This window comes from Pogona vitticeps, chromosome 13 (genome assembly GCF_051106095.1).
Source record: "Pogona vitticeps strain Pit_001003342236 chromosome 13, PviZW2.1, whole genome shotgun sequence".
In the NCBI taxonomy this organism is placed as follows: domain Eukaryota; kingdom Metazoa; phylum Chordata; class Lepidosauria; order Squamata; family Agamidae; genus Pogona; species Pogona vitticeps.
Genome location: NC_135795.1, coordinates 6,065,344 through 6,091,337, shown reverse-complemented (window position 1 = coordinate 6,091,337; position 25,994 = coordinate 6,065,344). Strand labels below are relative to the sequence as shown.

General features: G+C 44.5%; 1 protein-coding gene across 1 annotated transcript; it reads left to right on the top strand.

Annotated features, from left to right (window-relative positions):
* Positions 1-240: 240 nt before the first annotated feature.
* On the top strand, positions 241-25,538 carry CCNF (cyclin F). Its single transcript, XM_072983027.2, has 17 exons — positions 241-504; positions 4,191-4,345; positions 7,213-7,319; positions 8,375-8,442; positions 8,814-9,007; positions 10,632-10,685; positions 11,237-11,341; positions 12,225-12,302; positions 12,711-12,862; positions 14,209-14,373; positions 15,716-15,839; positions 16,640-16,820; positions 17,809-17,896; positions 18,989-19,088; positions 21,553-21,677; positions 23,177-23,346; positions 23,530-25,538. Exons 1-17 carry the CDS (start codon positions 492-494, stop codon positions 23,958-23,960), a joined length of 2,310 nt encoding a protein of 769 aa, XP_072839128.2. The 5' UTR covers positions 241-491; the 3' UTR covers positions 23,961-25,538.
* The last annotated feature ends 456 nt before the right edge of the window (positions 25,539-25,994 follow it).

The following is a 25,994-nucleotide window of genomic DNA, read 5'->3' as shown; positions in this document are numbered from 1 at the left end:
TGCGCCGCAACGCAAGTCCCCGGGCGACATTCGAATCTGCATCGCGGCTCGCCCAATGACCACGCTCCGAGCCAGCCTCCTCCCCTCCCTCCCCCGGGGACCCAATCCCCGGCCCGCCACGCTTTCGGCCCCGCCTCCTACCCAATCAGAAACCCCAGTTGGGTTTGAAAAAGTGAGCGCGCGGTTGCTAGGCGTGAGCCGTAAAAGGAAGGCAAATTTAAAAGGCAAAAAAAAAGGAGGCGTGGTATAGGTCCGGGCAAGCGGTGATTGGTTGGAGCGTTCCCGAGTGGAGGCGTGGCTTTAGTCTAAAAGGGAAGACGCGGGTGGAGCGCTTTTCTCTGAATGGGCCTCAGGAACGGGAGAGGGCGGAGTCAACGGGGGGCCCCGCCCACCGGCCTTTTCGGCGCTTACTACGAACTAGCGGCTTGGCGCCGCCGAGGCTGTTTTGGGCTCCCAGGAGGCAAGAACTCGCGGGGGATCCATCGGCAGGGATGAAAGCTGGCGGTGAGTGCCCATCGGTCGACCTCTTGATCTGAAGCCGGGGATGAGTTTCCGCTCCTTTAGGGAAAGTTGAGTTTTGGACACGCTGTTCGTCTGAACCTGGTCAACACGCGAGGTTGCGTGTAGCGCGGGCCCCTCCGTGCCTAGCGGGTTAACAGCGCAGCCCTGTAGGCATTTCCATACGTCGAGCAGAGGGGTCCAAGAAACCAGGTTTACCCCCCAAGGCGAGCCAGTGTCTGGTTGGTGTCTCTGCCTGTGGGTTATGGGAGTTGTTGTCCAAAATACCTGGAGCACGGCAATTTAGAGAAGGCTGGGCAGCTACTCCAGGGATTGGTGGGAGGTAAAAGGTACATGGAGTCCATTCGTGTCCGACTCTAGGGCACGGTGCTCATCCCCCCCCCCCCCAAGCCCTAGAGCCCGTGATCGTCTGAAGACAGTTTCCGTGACTAGCGCCACTAGACACGGAAGGCCCTTCCCACCGAGGTGGTCCCTATTTATCTACTCGCATTTTTACCTGCTTTCCAACGGCTAGGTTGGCAGGGGGTTCCCTCCCTCGCCTGGATTCGATCCTGCCACGGCTGGTCTTGCTGACCTTGCAGCCCAGAGGCTTCTGCGGCTCAACCCGCAGCGTGGGTGGGAGAGGGGGAATCTAAATCAAAAAAATCATTTTTGCCTCTCTAAGGAGTTCATAACCAAGTCCTGTGGAACTCCGTGCCACTTCCTTCTGAGTAAAGTATTGCGGCTCCAACTTGGTTCAGAGTTTTTTTTTTCATATCGCATCCTTCCTTAGAGGCAAACTCCTCTGAACTCGGTGGGGGCTCATCCTGCAACGGTTGACCCAGTGACCCACCCCTTAATACAGCATGGGATCATGAAACCCTTACAACACAGCCTCGTGTGCTGTCAGTGGTCTAGAAAGGACGGAGTGTCCCGAGAACCTCCCGAGACATGAAATACGACCGAGGTGGAAAGGGATCTCGGTCAAGCCTAGTGCAGAATCCCCAATCCTGCCCTCCCCTGCTGCCCCCCCAGGGGTGGGAAGGATCCGGTCCAACAAGGCAGGTGTGTCCGCAGATTCCCTTGCTTCTCAGCACAGACCTGGACGTTTGAACCGACTGGATGAGAGGCTTTTGAGTTTTGCAAAAACTTTTAGGGCAGGCGAAAGAAAGCAGAACCTGTTGCTTCGCTTTTGTTTTTTTGTTTTTTGCAGCCTTTTTTTTTTTTAATTCACCCAGAACAGTATTTAAGATTGTACTGGCGGTGGTGGGTTTTTAAAAAATATATATACTGTATATATATTTAAAGGCACGATCCATGGCGCCCCTGTAATTTGGGCGGGTGGATTTAAAAAGTAAGCAGAGCCTATAGCTGGGCAGGAGCTGCCTGCAGGGGGAGGGGATTGATTGGAGCCCTTTCTTCTTCTTCTTCTTTCTTTCTTTCCTGGCCTTCAAAGACAATTGGCAAGTATTTCTAGTTTTGTGTTCTGGACCTCTTTAGGTATTTTTTTTTCCCCATTAGAGTCCGATAGGTGAGTTATCAAGGTGGACTTTACTGCAGAAAGACAAAAGCCTGCGCATCGGGTGGGTATAGGTTGATTCGTTTTTTAGCATTTGCAATGAGTAATTGGAGTAATTTGAAGGAAATACTTTGCATTTTTAAACAAGAACAGATGTGTGATCCTTATGCAAAATCCATAAGATTTTTTTATTACTAATATGCATACTATTTTCTCTTCTTTTAGAATCTTGCAATTTTGTAGACCATGAACCCAGATTGGCTTTCAATCATGTGTCCACATTTTCACTTTAGCTAAAAAGAACAGATCAATATATCTGTTCAATATATATATATATTCTGCTACTATTAATCATGCAAGCTTATTTTATCTTAATAAAATAAATGCTTCTTCCTTCACTGCACTTAAAGTGGGTTCTTTTTTAATCAAGGTTTTGTAGTTTGTGTATTAATTGTGAGATTCATTGTGCATTGGATGAGGATCATTTAGTAACATTTGCTCATTTTGCTGCTGCAAACAGGGACCACCTTTTGATCTGAACAGCCCTATTACGCAATATCCCATACTTTTTATATGCCGTGCATTTTTCAATGTAGTTTGCCTCCCTGTCAGTGCATGGATGTCCTAAAAACTATACTTTCATGTACTGTAGGCAAAATCCTAAAAGCAAAGTTTGCATTAAATTCACTGGGCTAATTTCTGAGTAGACATTTTTATAGCACTTGCCAATTTTTCAAATATCTGCATTTGATGGAGCACATTTCTGAGCATGCCTACACACTAGTAAGTCCTACTAAGTTCCATTAGATTATACAGTAGTTAATTTTTTTTTAAAAAAATGTCTATTTCATCTCTAATGGAATTCAAGAGGTAACTCCAAACAATAACAACATGGACAGCCGTGATAAAAATCTCCACCAAAACACCTTAGAACTCATCTGTTTGCTAAATGAAAACAATTCCAAACCTGATAAAAAATTTCCAGAAGCCTGGGAACTATAATGAGTTGATGTCTAAGCAAGACCTCTCACCGCATGCTTGTAAAACTCTTTGTGTGTGGGTGTGTTATATATGTATTCATGGAGTGACAAGCAAATTGGTTTTATACATTAGTGCATAGATACCAATTCTAAACAGTTAGCAGAGATAACTGGTAGATCTTGCCAAAGAAGCACATTCCAAACCTCAGTAATCACTACTTCGCTAAGCTATGTTGCTCCCTTAAAGCAGGGAAGCACAACTACCAATTTCATGCAGCCGGTGGGCAGAAATGTGATCGAAAGAGTGAGAAAGGGTGATGGCAGAAAGAGCTTGTAGTTAGAAGGGATCCACCGATTTTGCTGCGATTTGCTAGCCAGCCACCACCCCATCCCCTGCCTTTCTTGTGCAAGCTCCACATTTTTGGACCCGAACTCCTGGAATCTACCTTCCAGCGTGGAAGAGACGCTGCATTATCTCTCATTTGTGCAGCAACACAGAGATGGTAGGGAACAGCCAAAGCCTTTAAAAACGCCTGAGCAGAGCTTATATTCCTGCCGAATTGTTTTGTGCAGAGGATGTCTGCTTTGCAATGCACAAGGTAAAAGTTCCCCATTGCAATGAAGGCCAGTCGTATACGACTCTAGGGACCGGTGCTCATCCCCGTTTGTAAGTTGAAGAGCAGGCGTTTGTCTGTAGACACATCACTGTGGACGTGATCACGTGGCTGGCATGACTAGACATGGGACAACGTTACCTTCCCACCTTCATCTACTTGCATTTACGTTTTTTCGGAGCTGGGGCGAGCCGTGGGAGCTAACCCCTGTCATGTGGATTCAAACTGTTGACCTTTCAGTCGACAGCCCAGTGGCTGAATGATTTTTGTTGGGAAGTGTTTGGCCTGGCCGCTTATGTGCCAGATGAAGAATACTGAGATTTTTAAATCATGGGATGGAGAAACCTTTCTTTTGATTTAGAATTCCCATCAGCACCACACACACACCCCAGAACGGACTGCGGTAAGGGATGATGGGAGCTGTCGCCCCAAACGTACAGAGAGTCGTCTCTCACCTCTGCTTCATTCTGCCTTCAGAATCGCTAGCTGACTAGATGGGGCCAGGACGAGCGGAGGTCTGTGTTCTGACCCTGTTTTTCGGTGCATTGCATTCATTTGGAGAAATCTGGCTTGTTCTAGTGACCCATTGCAGATGTTCCCGGTGCTTCTCCGTCCCTTCCAAGCGGAGGGTGAGGAAGAGACCAAGAGTTCTGACGCTGCTGTGCCTCCCGGAAGATGTTTTGTTTCATATTCTCAAAGGTCTGCCTGCCGAGGACATCCTTTCCCTTCGAGCTGTAAGTGTCAAGCCATTTTCTCCTCCGATGGGGTTCATCTATACTGTGCAGTTAGAGATGCCTCCACCTCATGAGATTTGGGGGTTTGTAGTTTGGTGAGGTACTTATAATTCTCTCCCAGAGCGCTCTTCCCTGAAGTGGAGCAGAAAATCTGAGTCTCTGGCCAAATTACAGATCCCCGGAAGCCATCGGAGGGAGCCATGACAGTGAATGAGGGAGATATGCACTATATTTGTTCAACAAGGGTGGGTAGTACCTTTATTAGACCACGTTAATAACTTCCACCAAGGCCAGGTTTTGACTCCACGCGAGTCTACATCAGGCTGGCCATCAAAGTTCCAAAATCCTTGGCTAGGTGTTCAGTTCAGGATTCCTTGTCTCGTTCCAAAAAGCAGGCTGCAAACTTCTGCTTGGAGATGGCGGGTTTTCAGATTTCACCTCTGCCAAGGTGAACCAGAATGCCTCAAGCTTGACAGACAAAAATGTTCCTTTTTTTAGACTGTGGACACAGGGACACTGAAACTTGACAAACCTCCTGTCAGATATAAAACTTGGTTTCTACACTAGGTAACACGGTTGCAGTCAAATCTGAAGCCTTACCTAGTGATTGTTTGGAACACGTTGACCTCAGTCCTCAATCCTGCTTGGGCAACGTTTCACTGTCCTTGGGTCACTTGTAAATATTGCCCAGGTCAACTATGCAGAATCTCTTCTGTTGTCCAACGAAAAAGGAACAGAGCGGTCTGAAGATAAGTGTCATCCACCCTTGTCTTCATATTTGTTCTGTGGTGTGAAGGCAGATCCTTCTTGGAAGGGGGTGGTTCACTGGATCTAATTTCTGTCAGTGGCTGTGGCTTGGTAAATCTGTCTAACTTTCAAATACAGTGGTGCCTCGCTTAGTGATTGCCTTGTTTAACGATGTATTCGCTTAGCGATGAGGTTTTTGGAGCGATTTTGCAAGCCCCAGAGGCATGATCAATAGCTAGGGCTTCTGGGGTCTGTAGCCTGGGGTTCTAGATTTTGAGAATTCCCTATGGCAGTGATTCCCAATTTTTTTTTGACTCGCGGCTCCCTTTATTTACTGGCCATTGCCCAAAACTACCACAAGTACAGTAGGACTGGTCTATCCACAGGATCAGTACCCACGGTTTCACTTATCTGCTGCTTTAAAAAAATTAATCATGGAGCGGGGGGGGGGAGACACAAGAATACACCTTCCCAGGGTGTATTACCAAGACTGGCCCACTAAATGGAAGCAGAACTATACCATATACAGATAGCTTTACAAATATTCCTACATGGCTTCTCTGAGAGAAGCCGCTTCCAGAAAAATTGAGAAGTTGCATTTTTTTCAGGGGTTGGGAGCAGGGAGGGGGAGGCATGAGCTGATTCTGTGGCGTCACTGAGTGGATTTCCTGGTGCCCCACGGAGCCATGGTGCTAAAATGTTTCCACAGAGCATGGACAGAGTTCCTACTCCAGTCCTCTGAAGATGCCAGCCACAGAGACTGGCGAAACGTCAGGAAGAACAACCTTCAGAACACAGCCAGAGAGACCGAAAAAAACCCACAACAACCACCATGGTGCACTGTTTGGGAAACACCAGATAGACCAGGGCATGCAAGAAGCTGACTAGCCTCTGATGTAGTACTTCTCTCAGGAATCTGGAGGTTCTCAGTTTTTTTTTCAAGGCCAAATTTAATAAGTTGCTATCAGTTCTGGTAATGTTACCTTTAGAAATATATATTTCTAGGAATTTTCTTTTACTATTTTCAAACTGTGGATAAGTGAATCAGTGGATAGCGATCCTGCGGATAAAGAGGATCTTACTGTATCTGGTGAAGTCAAGCGTTAATAGCTCCCCACTCACACAATCCTGAACTTGGACAGTTCCTTTTAAAAGAACTAATTTGTCGTTATGTTTCAGTTTCACTTTTAAAACTGAGATTAGGAACTCATTACAGTGGGGTCTCTACTTAAGAACTTAATCCGTATTGGAAGGTGGTTCTCAAGTTGAAAAGTTCTTATGTTGAATCTGCATTTCCCATAGGAATGCAATGAAAACCATTTAATCCGTATCTGCTCTTTTCCATCCATAGAAACTACAGTGGAACCTCTACTTAAGAACTTAATCCGTTTTGGAATGGTGTTCTTAAGTTGAAACGTTCTTAAGTTGAAGCAAAATTTCCCATAGGAATGGACTGAAAACCAATTAATCCGTTCTGGCTATTTTTTTGTTATGTAGAGGTGCGTTCGTACATTGAAGCATTAGTTCCCATAGGAACTAATGCAAAGCTGGTTAATACGTACTCTACCACTAGGGGGAGATTTTTTTTTAACCTAAGATGACCTAAGGTTAAAAAAAGAGCAGGAAAGGTTTTTTCCCCCTGTTCTTATCTTGGATTTCTGTTCTCAAGTAGAAGCAAAATTTAGCAAATGGAGCTGTTCTTAAGTTGGATTGTTCTTAAGTAGGGACGTTCTTAAGTAGAGACCCCACTGTATGCAAAAGAACGAAAGAAAAACAATGATTTTTAATCATTTGCTTCCAAGCTCCTGTAATGTCCTGCCCTGAGCATCTTCAGGGGAAACGGGTTGAGCTAGGAGTGCTCCCTGGGGAGAGGAAGGATGATAACCTCCCTGACTTGCAAACTACTTTGCTGGTTCTGATAGCAACCCCCTTTCATATAAATGTGTTTAAAATAAAATAAGCAGTACATTTCAATGTGCACCTTCAGTTTATCTCACGTTAGGCTCTCAGTCCTGGGAAACGACCGTCTCCGTGCAGAGAATTGGCTCCAGCCTTCACATTTAAATGACGTGGAGTGGGTTTCTTTTTGACATGCAATTTCCACCTTGCCTCTTTTCCAGGTGCACTCTCACCTAAAGTACCTTGTAGATAACCACACTAGTGTTTGGGCCTGTGCAAGTTTTCAAGAAGTGTGGCCTTCTCCAAGCAACTTGAAAATGTTTGAAAGGTAATCCAGATCACCTTGCAGAACCTCATAATTAAGGAGAAGGAGATGTCAGATCGGACACTTACATACGGGCTCAAGTGGTTCATGATCTCACCCTTCGCTACATTTCTTAATCAGCTCTGTGTTCCCTCTCATCCGCTCTTTGACACTGGAACCACGTTGATCCAGATGAAAAGTCGGTAGGGTCTCCGCTATAGAATGCAGTATTGGAAACAGCTAAGGTTTTGATTCCTCTACAGTGGACCCTTGACTTACAGACGGCTTGACTTACAGACTTTTTGAGTTACAGACTTCTCTGGCCGCAAAATTTAGGTTTGACTTGCAGCCTGAGAATTGACTTACAGACCAGAAAAAAACCAAAATGGAACAAAAACGGTCTGTTACGGGATTAATCGGCTTTCAATGCACTGTAGGTCAATGGAGACTTGACTTACAGACTTTTTGACTTGAGAACCACCTTCCAATACGGATTAAGTTCTCAAGTCAAGACCCCACTGTACTTGAGTGTTCCCACTGTTCATATGCCTGGTTTTACTAGTTGCGTCCTAGTTTGGAAGTTAGTTTAAGTTCTTTCTGGTTTAATGAGCAAATGGCAAGAAATACTTCTGAACCATTCAAGCAGTATGACAACGGAACCAATTACCAGGGGAGATGGTGAGTGCCCTAACATTGGAGACAATTAAAGCAAAGCAAAAAGCAAAGCGTGCTGCTTATATACCGCCCCATAGAGCTTCAAGCACTCTCTGGGCGGTTTACAATTTAATTATGCAGGCTACAAATTGCCCCCCCCCCCCCGCGAGCTGGGTACTCATTTTACCAACCTCGGAAGGATAGAAGGCTGAGTCAACCTTGAGCCGGCTACCTGGGATTTGAACCCCAGGTCGTGAGCACAGTTTTAGCTGCAGTACAGCGATTTAACCACTGCGCCACGAGGCTCCTTTCTCTTAAGAGAAAGTTTGGCAGCTGTCTTGTCAGATATACTTTAATGAATGCTAAGTTACTTGTCTTTAGGTTAAATCATATTTTTTTAAAAAAAAACCATATGTACTTTTCAGAGCTGCAGAAAAGGGTAACTTCGAAGCTGCTGTGAAGCTTGGCATTGCCTACCTCTACAATGAAGGCTGTAAGTATTGGGGATGTATGTCCTCATGCATGCGTATAACATAATTGAGATGTGGCAATCAGTAATTGCTTAGAACAGAAGTGGAGAACATAGAGCCATTTGAATGGCTCCTAAGCCCGGCTCAGCCTTCTTGACTCTTAATTCCTATCAGCATCACTTGATCAATTTATAGGGATAATGGCTCGCCAATATCTGCAGGACTGCAGATTCCCCCTGCCACCCCCATAACAAAAGTGACAGAAGGGCTGCAGCAACTTGATCACATGATCTTGTCATTCACGTGTCCATCGTCTATTCTCTGGTCTTCGTAACACAAGCATCTTTTTAAAAATAACTGGCCTCGCTACCTCTCTCTTTTTCATTTACTTCAGTATCCGTCTCCGATGAGGGTCGTGCAGAAGTGAATGGGTTAAAAGCATCTCGCTTCTTCAGCCTGACGGAGCGTCTGAACGTCTCAGCGGCTCCCTTTGTCTGGCTTTTCATTCGCCCACCTTGGTCCCTCAGTGGAAGCTGCTGCAAAGCTGTGGTCTATGAGAGCCTGAAAGCAGAGTGCCGGCTGCAGAAAGTAAGCTGGCTCAGTGGGTTGCTTGACCACTTTGTGCTTTCGGTCTTCGTTTTGTTGTTGTTGTTTAGTTGTTCAGTCGTGTCCGACTCTTCGTGACCCCATGAACCAGAGCACGCCAGGCCCTCCTGTCTTCCACTGCCTCCCAGAATTTGCTCAGATTCATGTTGGCCACTTTGATGACACTGTCCAACCATCTCATCCTCTGTCGTCCCCTTCTCCTCTTGCCTTCACACTTTCCCAACATCAGGGTCTTTTCCAGGGAGTCTTCCCTTCTCATGAGATGGCCAAAGTATTGGAGCCTCAGCTTCAGGATCTGTCCTTCCAGTGAGCACTCAGGGTTGATTTCCTTCATTTTATTGCAGACTTAAGCCTAGACTCCACAATGACAGGGAGGGGACCGTCCATGCAGTATGTTCTGTGGGGCAGTATTTTCAGTCTCTGCAGCCATGGCAAGCCTCAAAATCGGTAGTACAGAGATGTCCACTTCTGTTTTGGGGAGTACTATGCCTTATTTAAGGTTAAAAAAAAATCCCTACTTCTAGAAGTTTCCAACGCCAGAAAAACACATGTTTTCCCCCTTTAAAACAACAGTCAGTGGCCTCAGAACCTATGGGGAGGCTGCCAAAGGAGTCCCAAGGCCGCTCACTGCCCACGACGGTACTTCCCTAAGACAATCTGCCAGCTGCTTGGGGTAGCCGTCTGATACTTGTTGTGAAAGAACTGCAGGCTTTGCGACTGGTTACTCAGCAGTGTCCCCCGAATCCTCTATGGCAGTGGTTCCCAACCTTGGGCCTCCAGATGTTCTTGGACTTCAACTCCCAGAAATCGTGGCCAGTAGAGGTGGTGGTGAAGGCTTCTGGGAGTTGCAGTCCAAGAACATCTGGAGGCCCAAGGTTGGAGGCCACTGCTCTACGGCAGTGGTTCCCAACCCTGGGGTCCCCAGATGTTCTCGGACTGAAGCGCCCAGAAACCTTTGCCAGTAGCTGTTTTGGCCAAGCTTTTTGGGAGTTGGGGGTCCAAGAACATCTGGAGACCCGAGGTTGGAAACCAGGGGTCTATTGTTAGCCTTGATCACGAGGTCTTTACCTAATATGCTAAATAGGAAAGCCAGTTAGCATTGCATACACCTGGGAGGCAGGAAAGTTTTAAGGGTTGGATCATACTTCCACACGATTAGAGAGCAGGCCGGGTAGGTGGGGCTCGTCAGCCATGGAAGGCAGCCCATCTAGGAGAAGGAAAACTCCGATTTCAAACCTCCACTGCCTTGTCGCTATATCCTGTCATGGAAAAGGCTTCAGGAGTTAACCTCAAGGCAAAATCCGGAGCTGGAGTCCTGAAGGCAGTTTGTGTCGTTTTGCCAACTCCTGCAACGTTGCTGGAACCAGTTGTATTGGCTCTTGCTTTTCCATTGGACCATTTCAGCAACGTGGGGAGGGGGGGATTTGCTTCTTGGGTAACAGCCTATCCTCCATATTACTTTACCCAGGCTTCATGCTCTGGAGAGAACACTTCTCGATACAGAGCATGTTACCATAGTCTCTCGAGACTGAAGGATGCCTATGATGATCCGGATGAAGAGCTTTGATCATTCCTCTTTATACTAGCTATGTTTTCCTCTCTTTAGGAACAGAGGGGATCTATTCTCTACTGCCTGGCTAAGGTTCTAAATCTCTTTGAGGTAAGGCTTTCCGATGAGACAATCTTACTCCGTCGTTTCTTTTACGACACACACTGCTTTGGAAACCTCAGTGCGCGGCCTCGTATACTTAAAATTTCCTTTTTGTTGTCATGAGCTTTTCTATTTCGTTTCTCGTGATTTTACTAAATCCTTGGCTGGGAGATTCTCAGACTGGAAGACCAAAAATGTAACTTCTTAAAGCTTTAAACTAACTTCTTCTAGTGACATTAACACATGGTCTGGCTCAGTCTCCACATATATCTTAGAAGTACATTTTTTTAAAAAGCAGTGAATAAAGTATATACACCAGTCTAGAAGGTGAGAAGCAATGTTTTCTGTTTTTAAATTGGCTTATATGTGAGGAACATTTTGGCTCAAATGAGCTGCAATCATAGTTTTTGCTGAATTGCCTATCTTTGAATAGTTGAGTTTGCTAAACCTTAGCAAACGGTTGCATTTGAGACTCTGGAATGAACACTCAAGGTGGGTGGCTTTGCACTTTAATGTAACTGAAGAGTTGACACGAATAACTTTGGTGCTTGTCGTTTTAGGAGGAGGAGAAAAGAAAAGAAGCTTTTGAAATGTTTGAGGACTCTTCAAAACACGGTTGCCTGCACAGCTCTTACCTCCTCTGGGAAAATAACAGAAAAGCTGCTGTGAGTGTGTGTGCTTTGTAGTGCAAACACAAGGGAGGGAAAGGCTGGATCACATCTCCCAGGAAGAGGGAAACATTGCCTAGGGCAGCTGTCTGTTTTGTTGTGTTCCTATGCAATTTCTTCCCAGTCTTGTTTACTCTTGGGTTTTGCAACTTTTTGAGGAAATTCATTTGTCTTTTAGACATCCAACCTACCATATTTTTCCATGTATAAGACACCCCCCCTTTTCTAACCCAAGAAATCTAAGTGGGGCTTAGCAAGTGGAGGGGAAAGCAGGGATCAAAACCCTACAGGATCACTTTGATCCCTGCTTTCCCCTCCACTTATTTTTGTTCTCTCCTCAGCTTACTTCCATGTATAAGACGACCCTCAATTTTTTTTGTCTGAAGATTTTAGACAAAAGTATAGTCTTATACACGGGAAAATACGGTATTTTGTGCATTTTGATGTGGACTTTGCCAGATATGTGCCTTTCCTCCAATAGTGCTATCTTATCCATTTGCATTATAAAGAGCACACGCGGCTGTGTGTACATTGTTTCTTGGAAATTCATTGGAAGCCTTGCAAACGCATGCATTCCCAAGATAAGTCCCCCAGGCTCAGCCGTTCACGAGGGATGCAAGACTGTCCAGTCCTCTGAAATGTGTACCCATCCTTAGCTGACAGTGACCCTGAATGGCACATCCCTTCCTCACCTTCCAACTGCTGTGGGTGTGCTGGTATGAGACATGCCTTGGTATCCTAATCTAATCCTGAACATCTCTCTGGACTCTTGTCTCTTGAGTACTGGAAGGACTGATGCTCTGTTCATTACATAAAGCACCCAGTTATCCTTTATTTGCTCATATTTTGTTATGACTGCATCTCCTATTTTTTTTTGTAGATGTCTGATCCTGGTCGATATCTCCAGAGCCTCAGGAAACTTAGGGATTATGCAGCCAAGGGCTCTTGGGAAGCTCAGGTAAGAGCGTTCCCCTTGGATCTAAGCTGGTTCGGTTGTTCATTTTCTGTCTCATCAATTCGTTTTTTTATTTAAGCAGATTTCCCCCACTTTTTATTGTTGTGCTATGCTTCAGCACAGCACATGGAGCACTATTGAGGATGGTCTGCCCCAAAAAGTGCTGGCGTGGGTGGACCCTTTGCTGTACCAATGAAGGAAGGGTGCTCGTTCTAGTCTTGCTTCTTCCCCACCCCGAGGGCTGTGTTATTACCTATAACAAACACTCCAGCTATTATTTGTCTTCCTCATGGTGCCCTTCTGGGGGGGGGGGGGAATGTCCTTGTTTGTGGTTGGTAAAATGCTGTATTTTATACCTTCCCTCTTGATCTCCGGTGTGTATCCTTTTAAAATTTTATTTATTTATTTTAGATTGCCCTAGCAAAAGCTTGTGGAAATGGAAACCAGCTAGGACTGGAGACAAAAGCCTCCAATGAGATGGTCTCTCAGCTGTTCCAGGCCTCCCTCCCGCTTAACAAGCAGAGCATCTTCACCGTTCAGAAAGGAATGAATGAGACAATGCGGTAAAGACACAATCTAGGCTTTCTTAAAGGACTGTCAAGTGAAAGAGAAACGGCTGCCAACTCTTACCCGCATTTATCGGATGCCTGCCCGCCTGCCCTATTGAAGTGCTCTGCAGGATGGCGTACACCTGTTTGCTCGATGGCTAGAAAATGAGCTCCTTTTATTTCTGTAATTCTCCTCTCTCCTTTTGGGGAAGCCTGAAATTGCCCCTTCAAAAAATAGCAAGGTAGTTTTGTATAGAAAAGTCAGCTTTTTAAAAAGAGATACCCAACAATAGCACCATAGTGTCTTCAGGTGCTAAGCTTTTGGCAGATGTAGTCTTCGGCAATTTCCTCCGCTGTTGGATAGCAAATGAGCACTTCCATAACTAGCTAGACAAACCATCTTCTAAGGACATATCTCTGAGGTTAGAGCGTTGGAATTTTCCAACCAGTTCAGCCTGCTCCAAGTGAATTTCATTGTATGGGTATACTGTGTATATACAGTGGTGCCTCGCACAACGGGCGCCTCGTAGAGCAATGAATTCGCTCTAGGAGGCCGGTTTTGCGCTCGCAAATGCGATTGCAAAACGGTGCCTGCATAGGGCGAAAATCGCAGAGCAAAGGTCGGTAAGCGGTTCGCTTACCGACCTTCGCTTTGCGACCCGCCGATCAGCTGTTCGGCGGCTACAAAATGGCCGCCGGAAGCCCCAAGATGGCTGCGCGCAGTGTTTTCGCGCCCTCGTTAAGCGAGGGGAGGGCGCGAAAATGGCTGCTGGCCATTGCAAAACATCGCTGAATGGTGAGTAAATCAGCCGATTGGAATGCATTAAACGAAGTTTAATGCGTTCCAATGGGCTTTTCTGCCCCGTTCAGCGATGTTTTCACACAGCGAGGGTTAATCCGGAACGGATTAACCTCGCTGTGCGAGGCACCACTGTACTTACAATGACAATAAATAAATAAATGCCCTCTGGATGTGATGGACCATCACTTTCATCAACCCCCCCACCCCCCAGCAGCATGGCTGGCATATGCTGGCCGTGGATGATGGGAGTCACATTTCTCAGGTGCCATTTTGAGGCTGGAGAGAACTGTTGGTTGTAGGAACTGTGTCCAATTGGTATTCGGATCTCCCACCCTCTCCTATTCCCTGGCCCTTCAACATTCTGGGGTTGTGTTGATGGCAATAACAATTCTAGATGTGGCTTTTAAAAATGTTTCAGACATCGCTGTGCCAACTTTGACAGAAGGCAGTGGGTTTAAGCTGTTGCTTGCTTGTGTGACGTGGTATAAAATTTAATAAACAAATAAATAAAATGATGTGGGTGGCTTCTTTTGAAAGACAATTATCTCTCCTGTTTCAGATACATCCTGATTGACTGGCTGGTAGAGGTGGCCACCATGAAGGATTTCTCCAGCCTTTGTCTCCATATGACTGTCGGATGTGTGGATCGGTACTTAAAAATAAGACCTGTACCCAGGGCTCGTCTTCAGCTTTTGGGAATTGCGTGCATGGTTATTTGTACACGGTAAGATTCGTTACTGGCGGAACAGTTGTTTGCCAATGTTTTCTGGGACGAAATCAAGGCATGCAGAGTTTTCTGAATGTTGCAGCAGTGGCAACTAATCATGTCCCCTGGTATCTTTCCTGGAATTGTCGATGTGTAAGTCAAACTCTAGACAGCAGCTATAGGATAGATTTGTCTATAATAGAAATGTAGAACCTATAAGTCTGCTCTCACTCCAGAAGGACTCAGATCATGATTAGAACCAGGAAAAAAAGCACTGGATGTTAAATATCACCGAATATAGTATTTTTCTAGATGAATGTTGGATCACTTCCCAGCTTGTTAAAATGAGCTCCAACTTGCAAGAGAGGTTAAAGATAACAAGGGCGTTTTAGGGCTTCCTCACAGCAAGAAAAGGAATGCAGCGTTGGTAGGTCTGCTTTGGGAAGATGATGGGGCAATACTAACAGGCGACACAAAGTAGGCAGAGTCACAGAACACCTCCTTTGCCTCTGTTTTTCCCCAAAAAAGAAGCTGGAGCAGGTAGAATCAAGGAGGAGTTAAGGGAGATGCTGGGTGCAATGGGCACAGAGGTCATGTGGACACACCTCACTGATTTTTAAATGGATTCATGTCTCCAGAGCCAGATGACCTGCATCCGAAGGGTACTTGCATAAGGAGTAGCAGAGTCCTGTCTCGAAATGTTTGGGAATTCTTGGAGAATAGTTGAGATCCCCAAATGTCATCCCCATCCTCAAGGGGGAAGAAAAAGGATCTAGGCAGCTACAGTATGGACCAGTCGGTGTGTCTAGGAAAGGGCCTAGAACAGATCACCCAACGGCCTGTAAGCACTCAGAATCTAGCACAGCTTTCCCGAAAACAAGTCATGCCTTTCCTTTATACATAGTAACAAGCTTAGTTGACGAAAGGCATGTTGTCAATTTCTACTATATCTTGATTTCTTGCCTTTTGGCAAGATCCGTCATAATATTCTTGTGCCCCTTTTTTTCTCTCCTTTCGGAGACACTTAGAAACATTATTGTTCAAACAGGCTTTTAATATTTAATTTTAGCGTAGCTACGTGCCATACTGTGGTGGCCATTCTATTCTTTTTTAAATCCATGCTCTTAAAATAATGTTTTTACACCTTTAAATCTGTTTTTAGATGGGGATTTTAAAATTTCCGTGTTTAATGGCTTTTTAATTATTCATAATACCTTGTTTTAATTTTGTTTGTTTGTTTTAATGATCTGTGAGCTGTGCTGGAGACTTGCCGTCTGGGAGAAGAAAAATGACATAAAAGTGCAATGAATTAATCCTGTCCTTGCTCTTTATACAGATCTTAATCTGTTTTTTGTTACAGTTTTATCAGCAAAGATATCTTGACAATACGGGAAGCAGTGTGGCTAACAGACAACACATACAAGTATGAAGACCTTGTCAGGATGATGGGAGAGATTATCTCGGCCCTTGAAGGCAAAATAAGGGTAAATTTTTAGACACAAATGTTGGCTGAATCAGTCTCAATCTGATCTACAGTTATGGTATATTCCCTTCCTGTTCCATGTTGCAGATGAGACAGCTACAGAGTCCTGGAACCATGGTTATTCCATGTATAAACTGGTATTTCTTCCTGTTACCTAATGTTCATGCAGGAAAGATAAAGAGCACACTCAAGTTGTATGTACTTCAGGGTGGTGTTTATCTTGAAGGATTGAGCAGATCTCCCATGCAAATGGATAAGAGAGATTCCCCTTTCATTCTCTCTCTCCTCTGTACTGAGAGCAGAAATTAGACAAGGAAGGGCTGTTTACGCTTCTCCTGCTTGGGAGGTTCTGCCTGTGGCTGGGGACCTCCTTCCTTCCCCAAGAACCCTGTCTGAGGTCCTTCCCCCTTGTGACTTATTGCCAGCAGGTGAAAGCAGGGTGGCTAGAATACTATCGCTGATTTAGGCTTGCATAACGGAAATTGTCCAAGTCTTCGCTGCGAATAGTCACTCATTAATGAGGTTCTGATCGTGTTCCAAGACATATTCCCAGGTGCACACCCAGCATCTCATTACTGAGCAACAATTTGCCCCTGTAGCTTAACACCATTACCCTTACACAACTATTAATCAGGATGCTTGTCTGTGTTCTGTTTTGGGTGTTAGACAGGAAAAGCAGGAAAGGAATATGGATAATAAATTGGACATCCTGTTTATGTGGAAAAGATGGCATTCTTACCCCTTTTCAATACAATGTTAAATGGCGTACACTCTTTTCATGTATCTCCTCTTGTCTTATAGATTCCTACTATTGTGGACTACAAGGAAGTGCTACTGAAGATATCCTCACTGGAGAGGCGAACCGTTTACTTTTATAGCTTTATTTGTGAACTCTCCCTCTTGAATACAGGCCTTTGCGTGTACTCTCCTGCCCTTTTGGCTGCAGCAGCTTTGTTGCTGGCAAAAGTATTGCACCAACAAGGTGAGAGGATTTATTTCTTTATTTTATTAGACTTCTATCCCATTCATCTAGTGGTGAACCACTACTCTGTGCAGCTAACAGAGGAACAAAGATGTCACTTTTAAGAAGCAAAGATAGTCATGCTGGTCCATGAGTAAAGAACAAAAACTTGCAGTTAGGCAATGACTGTATCAGGAATAATCAAAATGTGCAGGCTTTCAGATTCTCCAGAATTTCTTGATTTCTTAAATTAAATTTAAAAATTTAAATTTAATTTTAAAAAAAGAATAATGTAAAAATAAAGGTTATCACTGCGAAGCCTAATGAAGAATTATGGGGAACTCAAACGCTTGCGTATGTAGGACATTTTACTTTGCCCCAATACAATTTATGTATTGTGTGGGACATGGTGGCGCTGTGGGTTAAACCGCAGAAGCCTCTGTGCTGCAAGGTCAGAAGACCTGTAGTCATAGGATTGAATCCATGCAACGGAGTGAACCCGTCGCTTGTCCCCACTCCCGCCAACCTAGTGTTTTGAAAGCATGCAAAATGCAAAAATGCGAGTAGATAAATAGGTACCACCACGGTGGGAAGGTAACGGCGTTCTGTGTCTAGTCGCGCTGGCCACGTGACCATGGAAGATTGTCTTCAGACAAACGCTAGCTCTATAGGTTGGAAACGGGGATGAGCACTGCCGCCTAGAGTCGGACACGACTGGACAAATTCTCAAGGGGAACCTTTACCTAATACAATTTGGCTGTTGAATCATTTAGGCTGCTTCTTATCTGCCGAAAGAAGAGTGAGGGTTGAGTGGAGAACATTGGAGGCAGCTACAGTGCCTCAGTGTTGTGAAGAATAGTTTTCCACTAAAGAACAGAGCCAGTGGCCCAGCAGTCCATGGGAACTGCAATCAAAATGTTTTAAGAGTTCAGAGCAATGAGTTTAGTTAACTTGTATTGGGTGGTGAGCAATATTTGTGATTTGTTTTGCATGTTTTTGTACTTTTCAGCTCATCCTTGGACTAGCCAGTTAACGGAAAGCACCGGATTTTCTCTTGAAGATCTGATACCTTGTGCACTGAATCTCTACAAGAAATGGTAAAAACTTTTGGGGTTGGGTTTAGTAAGGACTGGGAAAGCCAGTGGATGAGCAATGAAAAGCAGGCTGCTTATCCAGTTGTTGCAAAATAGACATTGGCATACCTGGCACATGCTTTTGGCCTGAAATTAAATGGAAGGTTGCATTCCCCCCATATGCTTGGGCTCTGAGAGGTTTAACAAAAAATGGTCTCTTAGTCATGAAACTAGGGATGGGCAGAAACTGTGGTTTGGCCGAGCACCTGTACAGGTGATCCCTGCGTGCTGCGCACTTCCGTCCCCCACCTCCTCAGGCAGCCACCCACTCACCAGCAGAATCCGCTTCTCTGCTCAGGTGGATCACTCGGTCACTGGCAGCAGCACGGTGTTCCCTGCCCCGCCTCCTCGTCTGAGTGGGCGATCCCCTGAGGAGGTGGGGCAGGGAGGACCACACCGCTGTCGGTGACTGGCTGGTTGCCCATGGAAGGAGGAGGGAATCGCACTGCATCCACGGGACAGCTGTGTAGGAGCCAGGCCGAACTGCCAAAGAGTGATTGATTTGTGCCCATCTCTACATGCCACCCTAAAAGGCACTCTGCCGGAGATCTTGGTGGCTGTGGATTTGACTTCCAAGGGAGACTAGTCTGGCCACCTTCTCCACGTCTTTTTTTTGCAGACAAAGGCTTTTGTTATTCAGGCACACTTTTGGAAGTTGTATCGGTTGGCGAAGAAATGGCTTTTAATGGGGGGGGCACTGTGCCTTTTAAATCAATATGTTTTGAAATGGATTTTAATGAAATTATGTGTTGTGTTTAGCATTTTAAAATAAGAGTGGCAATTGGTTCCAGAGTGCTAATCAGTATATTTAGAATAGAAAGCTTAGTTTGGAAATGTAAGAGGCACAAACAGCCATTGGTCCTTTTTATTTGCTGTTCTGCTGGTCAGGTCTCATAGAATCATCGTAGGGTTGGAAGGGACCTTAGAGGTCTTCTAGTCCAACCCCCTGCCCAAGGCAGGAGACCTCATCCCATCCTGAATGGATGGCTGTCCAATCTTCCTTGAAAACCTCCAGCGATGATGAAAAGATTGTAGTTCTCTCCGTTTCTTTTCTAGCTTCCATGAGGATGTCCCTAAAGATTACCGGCAGGTATCCCTTACTGCTGTTAAGCAACGATTTGAAGATGAGCGCTATGAAGAAATTGGAAGGGAAGAGGTAGGCTGATCTGCCTTTCAGGGAACTGAGAAAACGGGAGTCATGAGATTTTTGATGTTTATTCAAAAGTGTCATTCCTTCCAGATATGTAGAACAGTAGAATATCAAGATGGCTTATGTGAGAAATATCTTCATGCTAGATGAATACATTATACTATCAGGTCTTCTTTAATTGGCGGTTCATTAATTATTTTATCTTATTAATTCAGTTTTACCCAGCCCATCTCGTGACCAGCCATTACTCTAAGTGGCTTACAATATGTCTTGACTATTTAAAATAAAATAAGTTGGTTAGATGGACATATTCTAGGACCTCGAATTATTTTAGATACTCTGAGAAAGGTAAGCTCTTATATTCATAAAAGATCTATTTAGTAGTAGAAGGCACACCTATTTCTAATATTTCTGCCATAACGGTTCCAAGACAGAAGACAGTCTCATTAGAATCATGCTCATTAGAACCATGGTTTCAGGCATTAGCTATATGTGAGCACATTTGGAGTATTTATTATCAGCTCCTGATTTTCATTCTGTAAATCATTGAAAACAACTTAAAAGTGACATTAAATACATTTTTAAAGTGCAGTAAACATCAATCTAATAGCATCAGAATCCTTCTCACTAAACAGCCGGTAGTAGATTTCCCGGTGGGAACAAGTAAACATGCTTATTTTCACTAGTGTCCATCATTGTGTAACAGTGGAACACATACGTAAGGGATTTTCTGGAAGGGAGTTATGGAGCAAAGAAAGACCTAATCTGTATTCTTGAAGGCTTTCATGGCCAGGTTCTGATGGTTGTTGTGGGTTTTCCAGGTTGTTTGGCTGTGTTCTTAAGGTTTTTCTTCCTAACGTTTTGCCAGTCACTGTGGCTGGCATCTTCAGAGGACAGGAGTCAGAATTTTGATGTATGGCTGAAATACTTTACAGTGGTGCCTCACTTTACGATTGCCCTGCATTACGACGAAACCGCATTACGATTGCTTTTGTGATTGCAAAACGATGGTCTGAATGGGGGAATTTCGCTTTGTGATGATCAGTTCCCTGCTTCGGGAACCGATTCTTCGCAAAATGATGATTTTCCAAACGCTGATTGGCGGTTTCAAAATGGCTGCTGGGTAAATAAAATTGTTCGCCGCTGTTTTCTGGGACGGATTCTTTGTTGCACAGGCAGCGAAAATGGCCGCCTTATGGAGGATCTTTGCTGGACGGTGAGTTTACAGCCCTTTGGAACAGGTTTTAATGCGTTTCAATGGGTTTTTTCTTTTCGCATTACGACGTTTTCGTTCTACAGCGATTTCGCTGGAACAAATTAACGTCGTAATGTGAGGCACCACTGTATTTGTGGGTGGCTGTTTTTCCTCTTCAGCTTGGTGTTGTTTTCTTGGTTTGATGGCTCTTTTGATTTCATTTTCGGAGTAGCCATTTGCCTATAGGACCCAATTCAGATGATTGAGTGCGGTGCTGAGAAATTGAGCTTCACAGTTCCGATCTGCACGGTCTACCAGTGTTTTGATTATGCCTCTTTTTTGCTGTGGGTGGTGGTTGGAGTTTTTGTGTGGGTGGGTTTTCTGTAGACCTTGTGTCCCAATAGGAGATTAGTTTTGCGTACGGCCATTACATCTAAGAACGGGAGTTGGCCCTCTATTTCTTTTTCCATGGTGAATTGTATATTTGGGTGGATGCTGTTGAAGATGGTTTAGGAATTCTTCCAATTTTTCTCCACCGTGGTTCCAAATTGCGAAGGTGTCATCCACATTTCGGAACCAGACTGTGGGTGCGAAGGGCGCCGAAGCCAGGGCCTGTTTTTCAAAATGCTCCATGTAGAGGTTTGCTATAACCGGGCTGAGGGGGCTCCCCATGGCCACTCCATCTGTCTGTTCATAGAACTCGTTATCCCACTGAAAATAGCTGGTTGTTAGGCAGTGTTGGAAAAGGGCCTTGGTGTCTTCTGGAATGATCTGCTGGGTGAGTGTCAGAGTGTCCTTTATTGGTACCTTGGTAAATAGGGATACCACGTCAACGCTGATCAGTTTGTCCCCAGGGCTGAACTTTAGGGTGCTGATCTTGCTTATGATGTAGGATGTAGGATGTAGGATGTAGGATGAGGTTTGTCCAATGTGTGTCTGTAGGAGGGTGTCTAGGTATTTTGCTACACTAGACACCTTGCGCATCATCATCAGCCCACGTGAACGCCAAATCTCCCTGGAAGAAACATTAATCTTAGCCAAAGGAAGAAACTTCGCAGTTACACCCAGTAAAATTCCCGCGGAATACATCATTGTTCTGTCCTCTGAAGATGCTGGCTACAGACTGGCGAAACGTTAGGGAGAAAAACCTCAAGAACACGGCCAAACAACCCGGAAAACCCACAACAACCAAAGACCTAATCCTTTCGGCAGAGGGCAGTGTTAATGTGCATATATGGTGACAGCTGCGTTCTCTTATGAGATTGTTTGTTTTAGGTCATGAGTTACAGCCAGCTCTGCTCACTGCTAGGCGTGAAAGAGGACCATCCAGAGCCTGACTCTTTATACATGAACACGGTGGAAACATTCCTTACTTCTCCATCAGGAAAAAGAACTAAAAGGCGAGACTACTTCCTTTCTTCAAACAGGGCAAAGTGAGGCTGTTCCATGGCATACATTGTATATTTTCTGGCAGGCTTTAATAAATCAGTTTGTCACAGGGAGCACTGCATCGCCTACTACTGGATATAAACAGCAGGATATTTTCGCTTTCAGAATGGGGAGATTAGTTACAGTGGTGCCTCGCAATTACAATGTTAATTCGTTCCAGCAAAATCGCTGTAGAACGAAAACATCATAAAGCGAAATTAAAAAGCCCATAGAAACGCATTAAAACCTGTTTAATGCGTCCCGATGGGCTTAAAACTCACCGTCCAGCGAAGATCCACCATAGGGCAGCCATTTTCGCTGCCTGTCTTGCAAGGAATCCGTCCCTAAACACAGCGGGGAGCCATTTTATTTACCCGGCGGCCATTTTGAAACCGCCGATCAGCTGTTGGAAAATCGTCGTTTTGCGAAGAATCGGTTCCCGAAGCAGGGAACCGATCATCGCAAAACAAAACTCCCCCATAGGAAACATCGTTTTGCGATCACAAAAGTGATTGCAAAAAGTTCATCATAATGCGATTTTGTCGTTAAACGAAGCGATCATAATGCGAGGCACCACTGTACTTACTTCAGTGGGGATTTGAACCTGGATTACCCAAGTTCCAGTTCAACACCTAACTGCTAATTAAAGTTGGCTTGTCCTAGCATTTCCCAGTCAGGACAGCCCCAGATTGTAGATATATATTTCCTTTGGGTTATAAAAATTTCTGCTATCTTTTCTAGGAGCTTTTTGGTCCATCAAACCCCCGGTATTATTTATACTGATTGGCAGGTGCTCTGTGGAGGCAGGCATTTTTTCCAGCTCAGAATATGTAGAGATTAAACCTGGGATTTTCTGTATACAACTTGGGTGTGATGTAACCTCTTACCCTCTGTGCTATCCACTGGGATTAACTAGTCCAGGAAAATAGTTGGGATTTCTCATCTATCTGCCAGTATTCTGTTGTGTTGTTCCATTGGGCCAGTGGGATAGACATCACATTGCCCTCGTTAAGGAGTTTCTGATTTGATCTCAGACTTTACATGGATTTGTCTCATCGCATGCCACTTGGGTGCAACACAGAATCGAAGTAGGGACTCTTTAACTAATGGCCATTTGCCACTGGCAACGACATCATGCCTACTCTACTATTGGATCTGTAGATGATGATGATGGCCAAAATGTTTTGGGTGTAAATAAGAAAAAAATCTCAAATACAAATAGCTATTTAATTGCTTATTGTGTCAATAGCTCTCCAAGAGCTGTACCGTGGATGTGGCTCAGAGGTGGGAGAGGAGTGAGATGTCTTTGTTTTTCAATGAAATCAAACTCAACTCTGTTTCACTAAAAAGATGTAGGTTAGGGACAATGTTCCTTGACTGCCAGGACCACATCCACCTGCTGAGCGAAGAGGTCTTCTGCTCCTGTCTTTTCCCACTCTCATGGAGAATCTGTTCCTAATTCTTGCCACAGGAGAAGAGAAGACAGTATTCAGGAAGACAGAGGCAGCTTCGTCACCACCCCGACAGCCGAGCTGTCCAACCAAGAGGAGAGTCTCCTGGATAACTTCTTGGACTGGAGCTTAGATTCCTGCTCCGGTTACGAAGGAGATCAAGAAAGTGAAGGAGAGAAGGAAGGAGACGGTAAGCTCTTCCCCGCTTTAGCCTGTGCTCATATGGCCATTCTGCATCGTGAGTCCTGAGCACACACCACACCACTGAGTGTGACCGGGACTGATGGATTTGGATGCTCCCCCTTACCGCTTGATCTGATTTCACGGGGGTATAATTTAACACTGAATGTTGAGGGTTCTTTTCCCTTTATAGTTACAGCTCCCAGCGGAGTTCTGGATGCAACTGTGATGTGTATGGGCCCTGAAGCACATGATGGCTGCTGCTGCCAAGGATCCAGTGATGAGGAGAGCCCTCCCCAAGAGGCGTCTACGTGTGACTCAAAGAATTACAACCAGCCTGGTGGCGAGAGAAGGTGGCTCATCCAAGAATTTACCACTGACGCCAGCTCTGGATATTCCTCTATCAACAGCGCCAGCCCTACCTCTGTCACAGACTGCAATTTTGGTGCATCTCTTAAAGCTACCTCAGTACAACCTCTGGGCCCTGTGATGAACAAAGGTCCATCGTTGCCTCTTTACTCCTGTTTACACTCCACTCGATCTGGCAGAAGGCAAGCGAAACGGAAAAATGTGGCAGAATACAAGGAAGAGGACAGGATGAATTTGGGCTTCTTAAGCCTCTGATACCCTGGTGCTGTTTACTTTTTAATATCAAGCCTGACAGCAGGTGCAAACGTGGGAGGCTTGCTGAACCTCCAAATGCAGTCCTGTCCATGGTTCTAAGTTGTACTTCCCATGGTTGCTTATGGGATGTGTAGCTCTGCTCTCCTCTAATGTTTACCTTACAGCTTCCCCATGGTCTTCTCCCTCTATCTGACGCTGAGATGACATTTTGTGTGGGTGAATCAAGTATTAAAACGGTAGTGGATGATCTTTTTGCTCACCTGAACCCTGAAAATATTTCCTCTCGTGGCAGAAGCAGGGAGTGATTTGCTGTTTAAATGTAACATTGCATCCTGTTTTTTTTTTTTTAAAAAAACACACATTTTCTGAGCTTAGACGGGGTTGTATCTAAATAGTAAATCTCCCAAAGCATTTGGAGATGAGGAGAATGCTGGGGTCTCTGAAGGGATGAGCTGAAAGTATATCCAAAAGGCAAGAGAGGAAAAATATCAGCCCGGGAGCACCTCCCTGAATGTAAGTAACCCTTGCCCCACCCAATGGCTGCTGTCCCATCTTCAGGACATGTTGCCTTCTTTCTGAGCCCAAATGTGATGATTAAAACTGGGTTCAGTTTTTCAGCCCAGTTCTGATCTCAAGAGGTTGTGCCTCCATGTTTGTACTTGATATGCCAGTTGAGATCTGCACTCTCTGTTGCATTTATTACTCCAGTGTCTGCTGCAGTTTACTAAGGAGCACAGTGCACATGTTTACAAGGGTGATTTTTTTTTTCTTTTAAGGGCTCAGCGCTACTTTGTTGCTGTACGCATATTATGCAATCTGGTGGCACTTGTGAATCTGGCAAGTCCTCTGCCATAATTTAGTTGGATGTTCTTATGTTTTTTCTTCTTCTTTTCATCATTATTTTCCTATAGTAGTCCTCTTTTGATATGCATTCTTCCTTTCCCCTTTCTTACATTTTACCTTCACATTAAATGCTACTTGTCTGATTACTCCACAGCCATGGGGTGGAAACATTTCTTGCTACAAAGAAGTTAGAAAATGGAAATTAAGCCCACAAACCTTTAATCAGATTTATGGGAGATTTGTATTTGGAGGCAAAAGAAGTAAAAGATGATGCATAGGTGCTAGAACCTGCTACCATTGTCTAGTGTTGCTCATTGATCACAGAATGTATGGGATGAATTGTTTTCTAAAAAAACTGGTTACACTAGTAATCTGAATTCAATAGTCTTTGATTTACAAGCTGGAATATTTTTCTGTTGAATTAACTTCTGCTTGTAGAAGTTTGATAAATTGGTGCCCTCAGTTATCTGTGATTCTAATATCAGAAAATAAGAATTTTGGACAGTAGTCTATCTTCTGATTACAGGGGCCCAGAATAATACTTTGTTCTCTCTACAAATTATGGCTTCTTAGAATGTATACTATGGTACAAGATAATTTGTTTGGTGACAGCTATATGAATTTGAGGGGAAAACACTGGACAAAGTGATTTTTTAAAAGAAGGTAATGTCAATGACAGTTCGTGTTAACCAATTGTGTTTTTTTATAAAAACAAACCTTTTATATATAAACGGACTCATGACTCTGTGGGTAAAGAATCTTGGGGTAGTCTGTGTCTCATAACAACTGCAAAACTGTAGATCAGGATGACCTAATACTGTTACATTGAGGAACAAGGTATGCATTCAATTGGCATCATTATCTACACTAACTAACAGATGTAATCGTTGGATAGCAAGGAGGACAGAAATAAACAGAAGCTGGAAAAATATTAATATCTAACACTAAGGCTCATCCTGAATGTGACGGTTTTTCTTCTGATGAGGTCGGGGCACAGAAGACCCAGCACAGTAGATCCAATCAGACATCCTGCTGTCTTTGGTTCTGAATAGATGTGTTTATAGGAAGAGTGCATGGAAAAGAGTTTAAGGATGTTGCACTGGCAAAAGGAAATTAATTTTGTAAATGATACTTTGTTTATTATGAGCATCACCCTTTTCCTATTGTGGGAGTATTGAGAAAATGACAACA

Coding starts and splice junctions, on each gene's coding strand:
- CCNF (XM_072983027.2), top strand. Junction 10,686..11,236: donor AGGTTCTAAATCTCTTTGAG/GTAAGGCTTTCC, acceptor TTGTCGTTTTAG/GAGGAGGAGAAAAGAAAAGA. Junction 16,821..17,808: donor AAAAGTATTGCACCAACAAG/GTGAGAGGATTT, acceptor TGTACTTTTCAG/CTCATCCTTGGACTAGCCAG.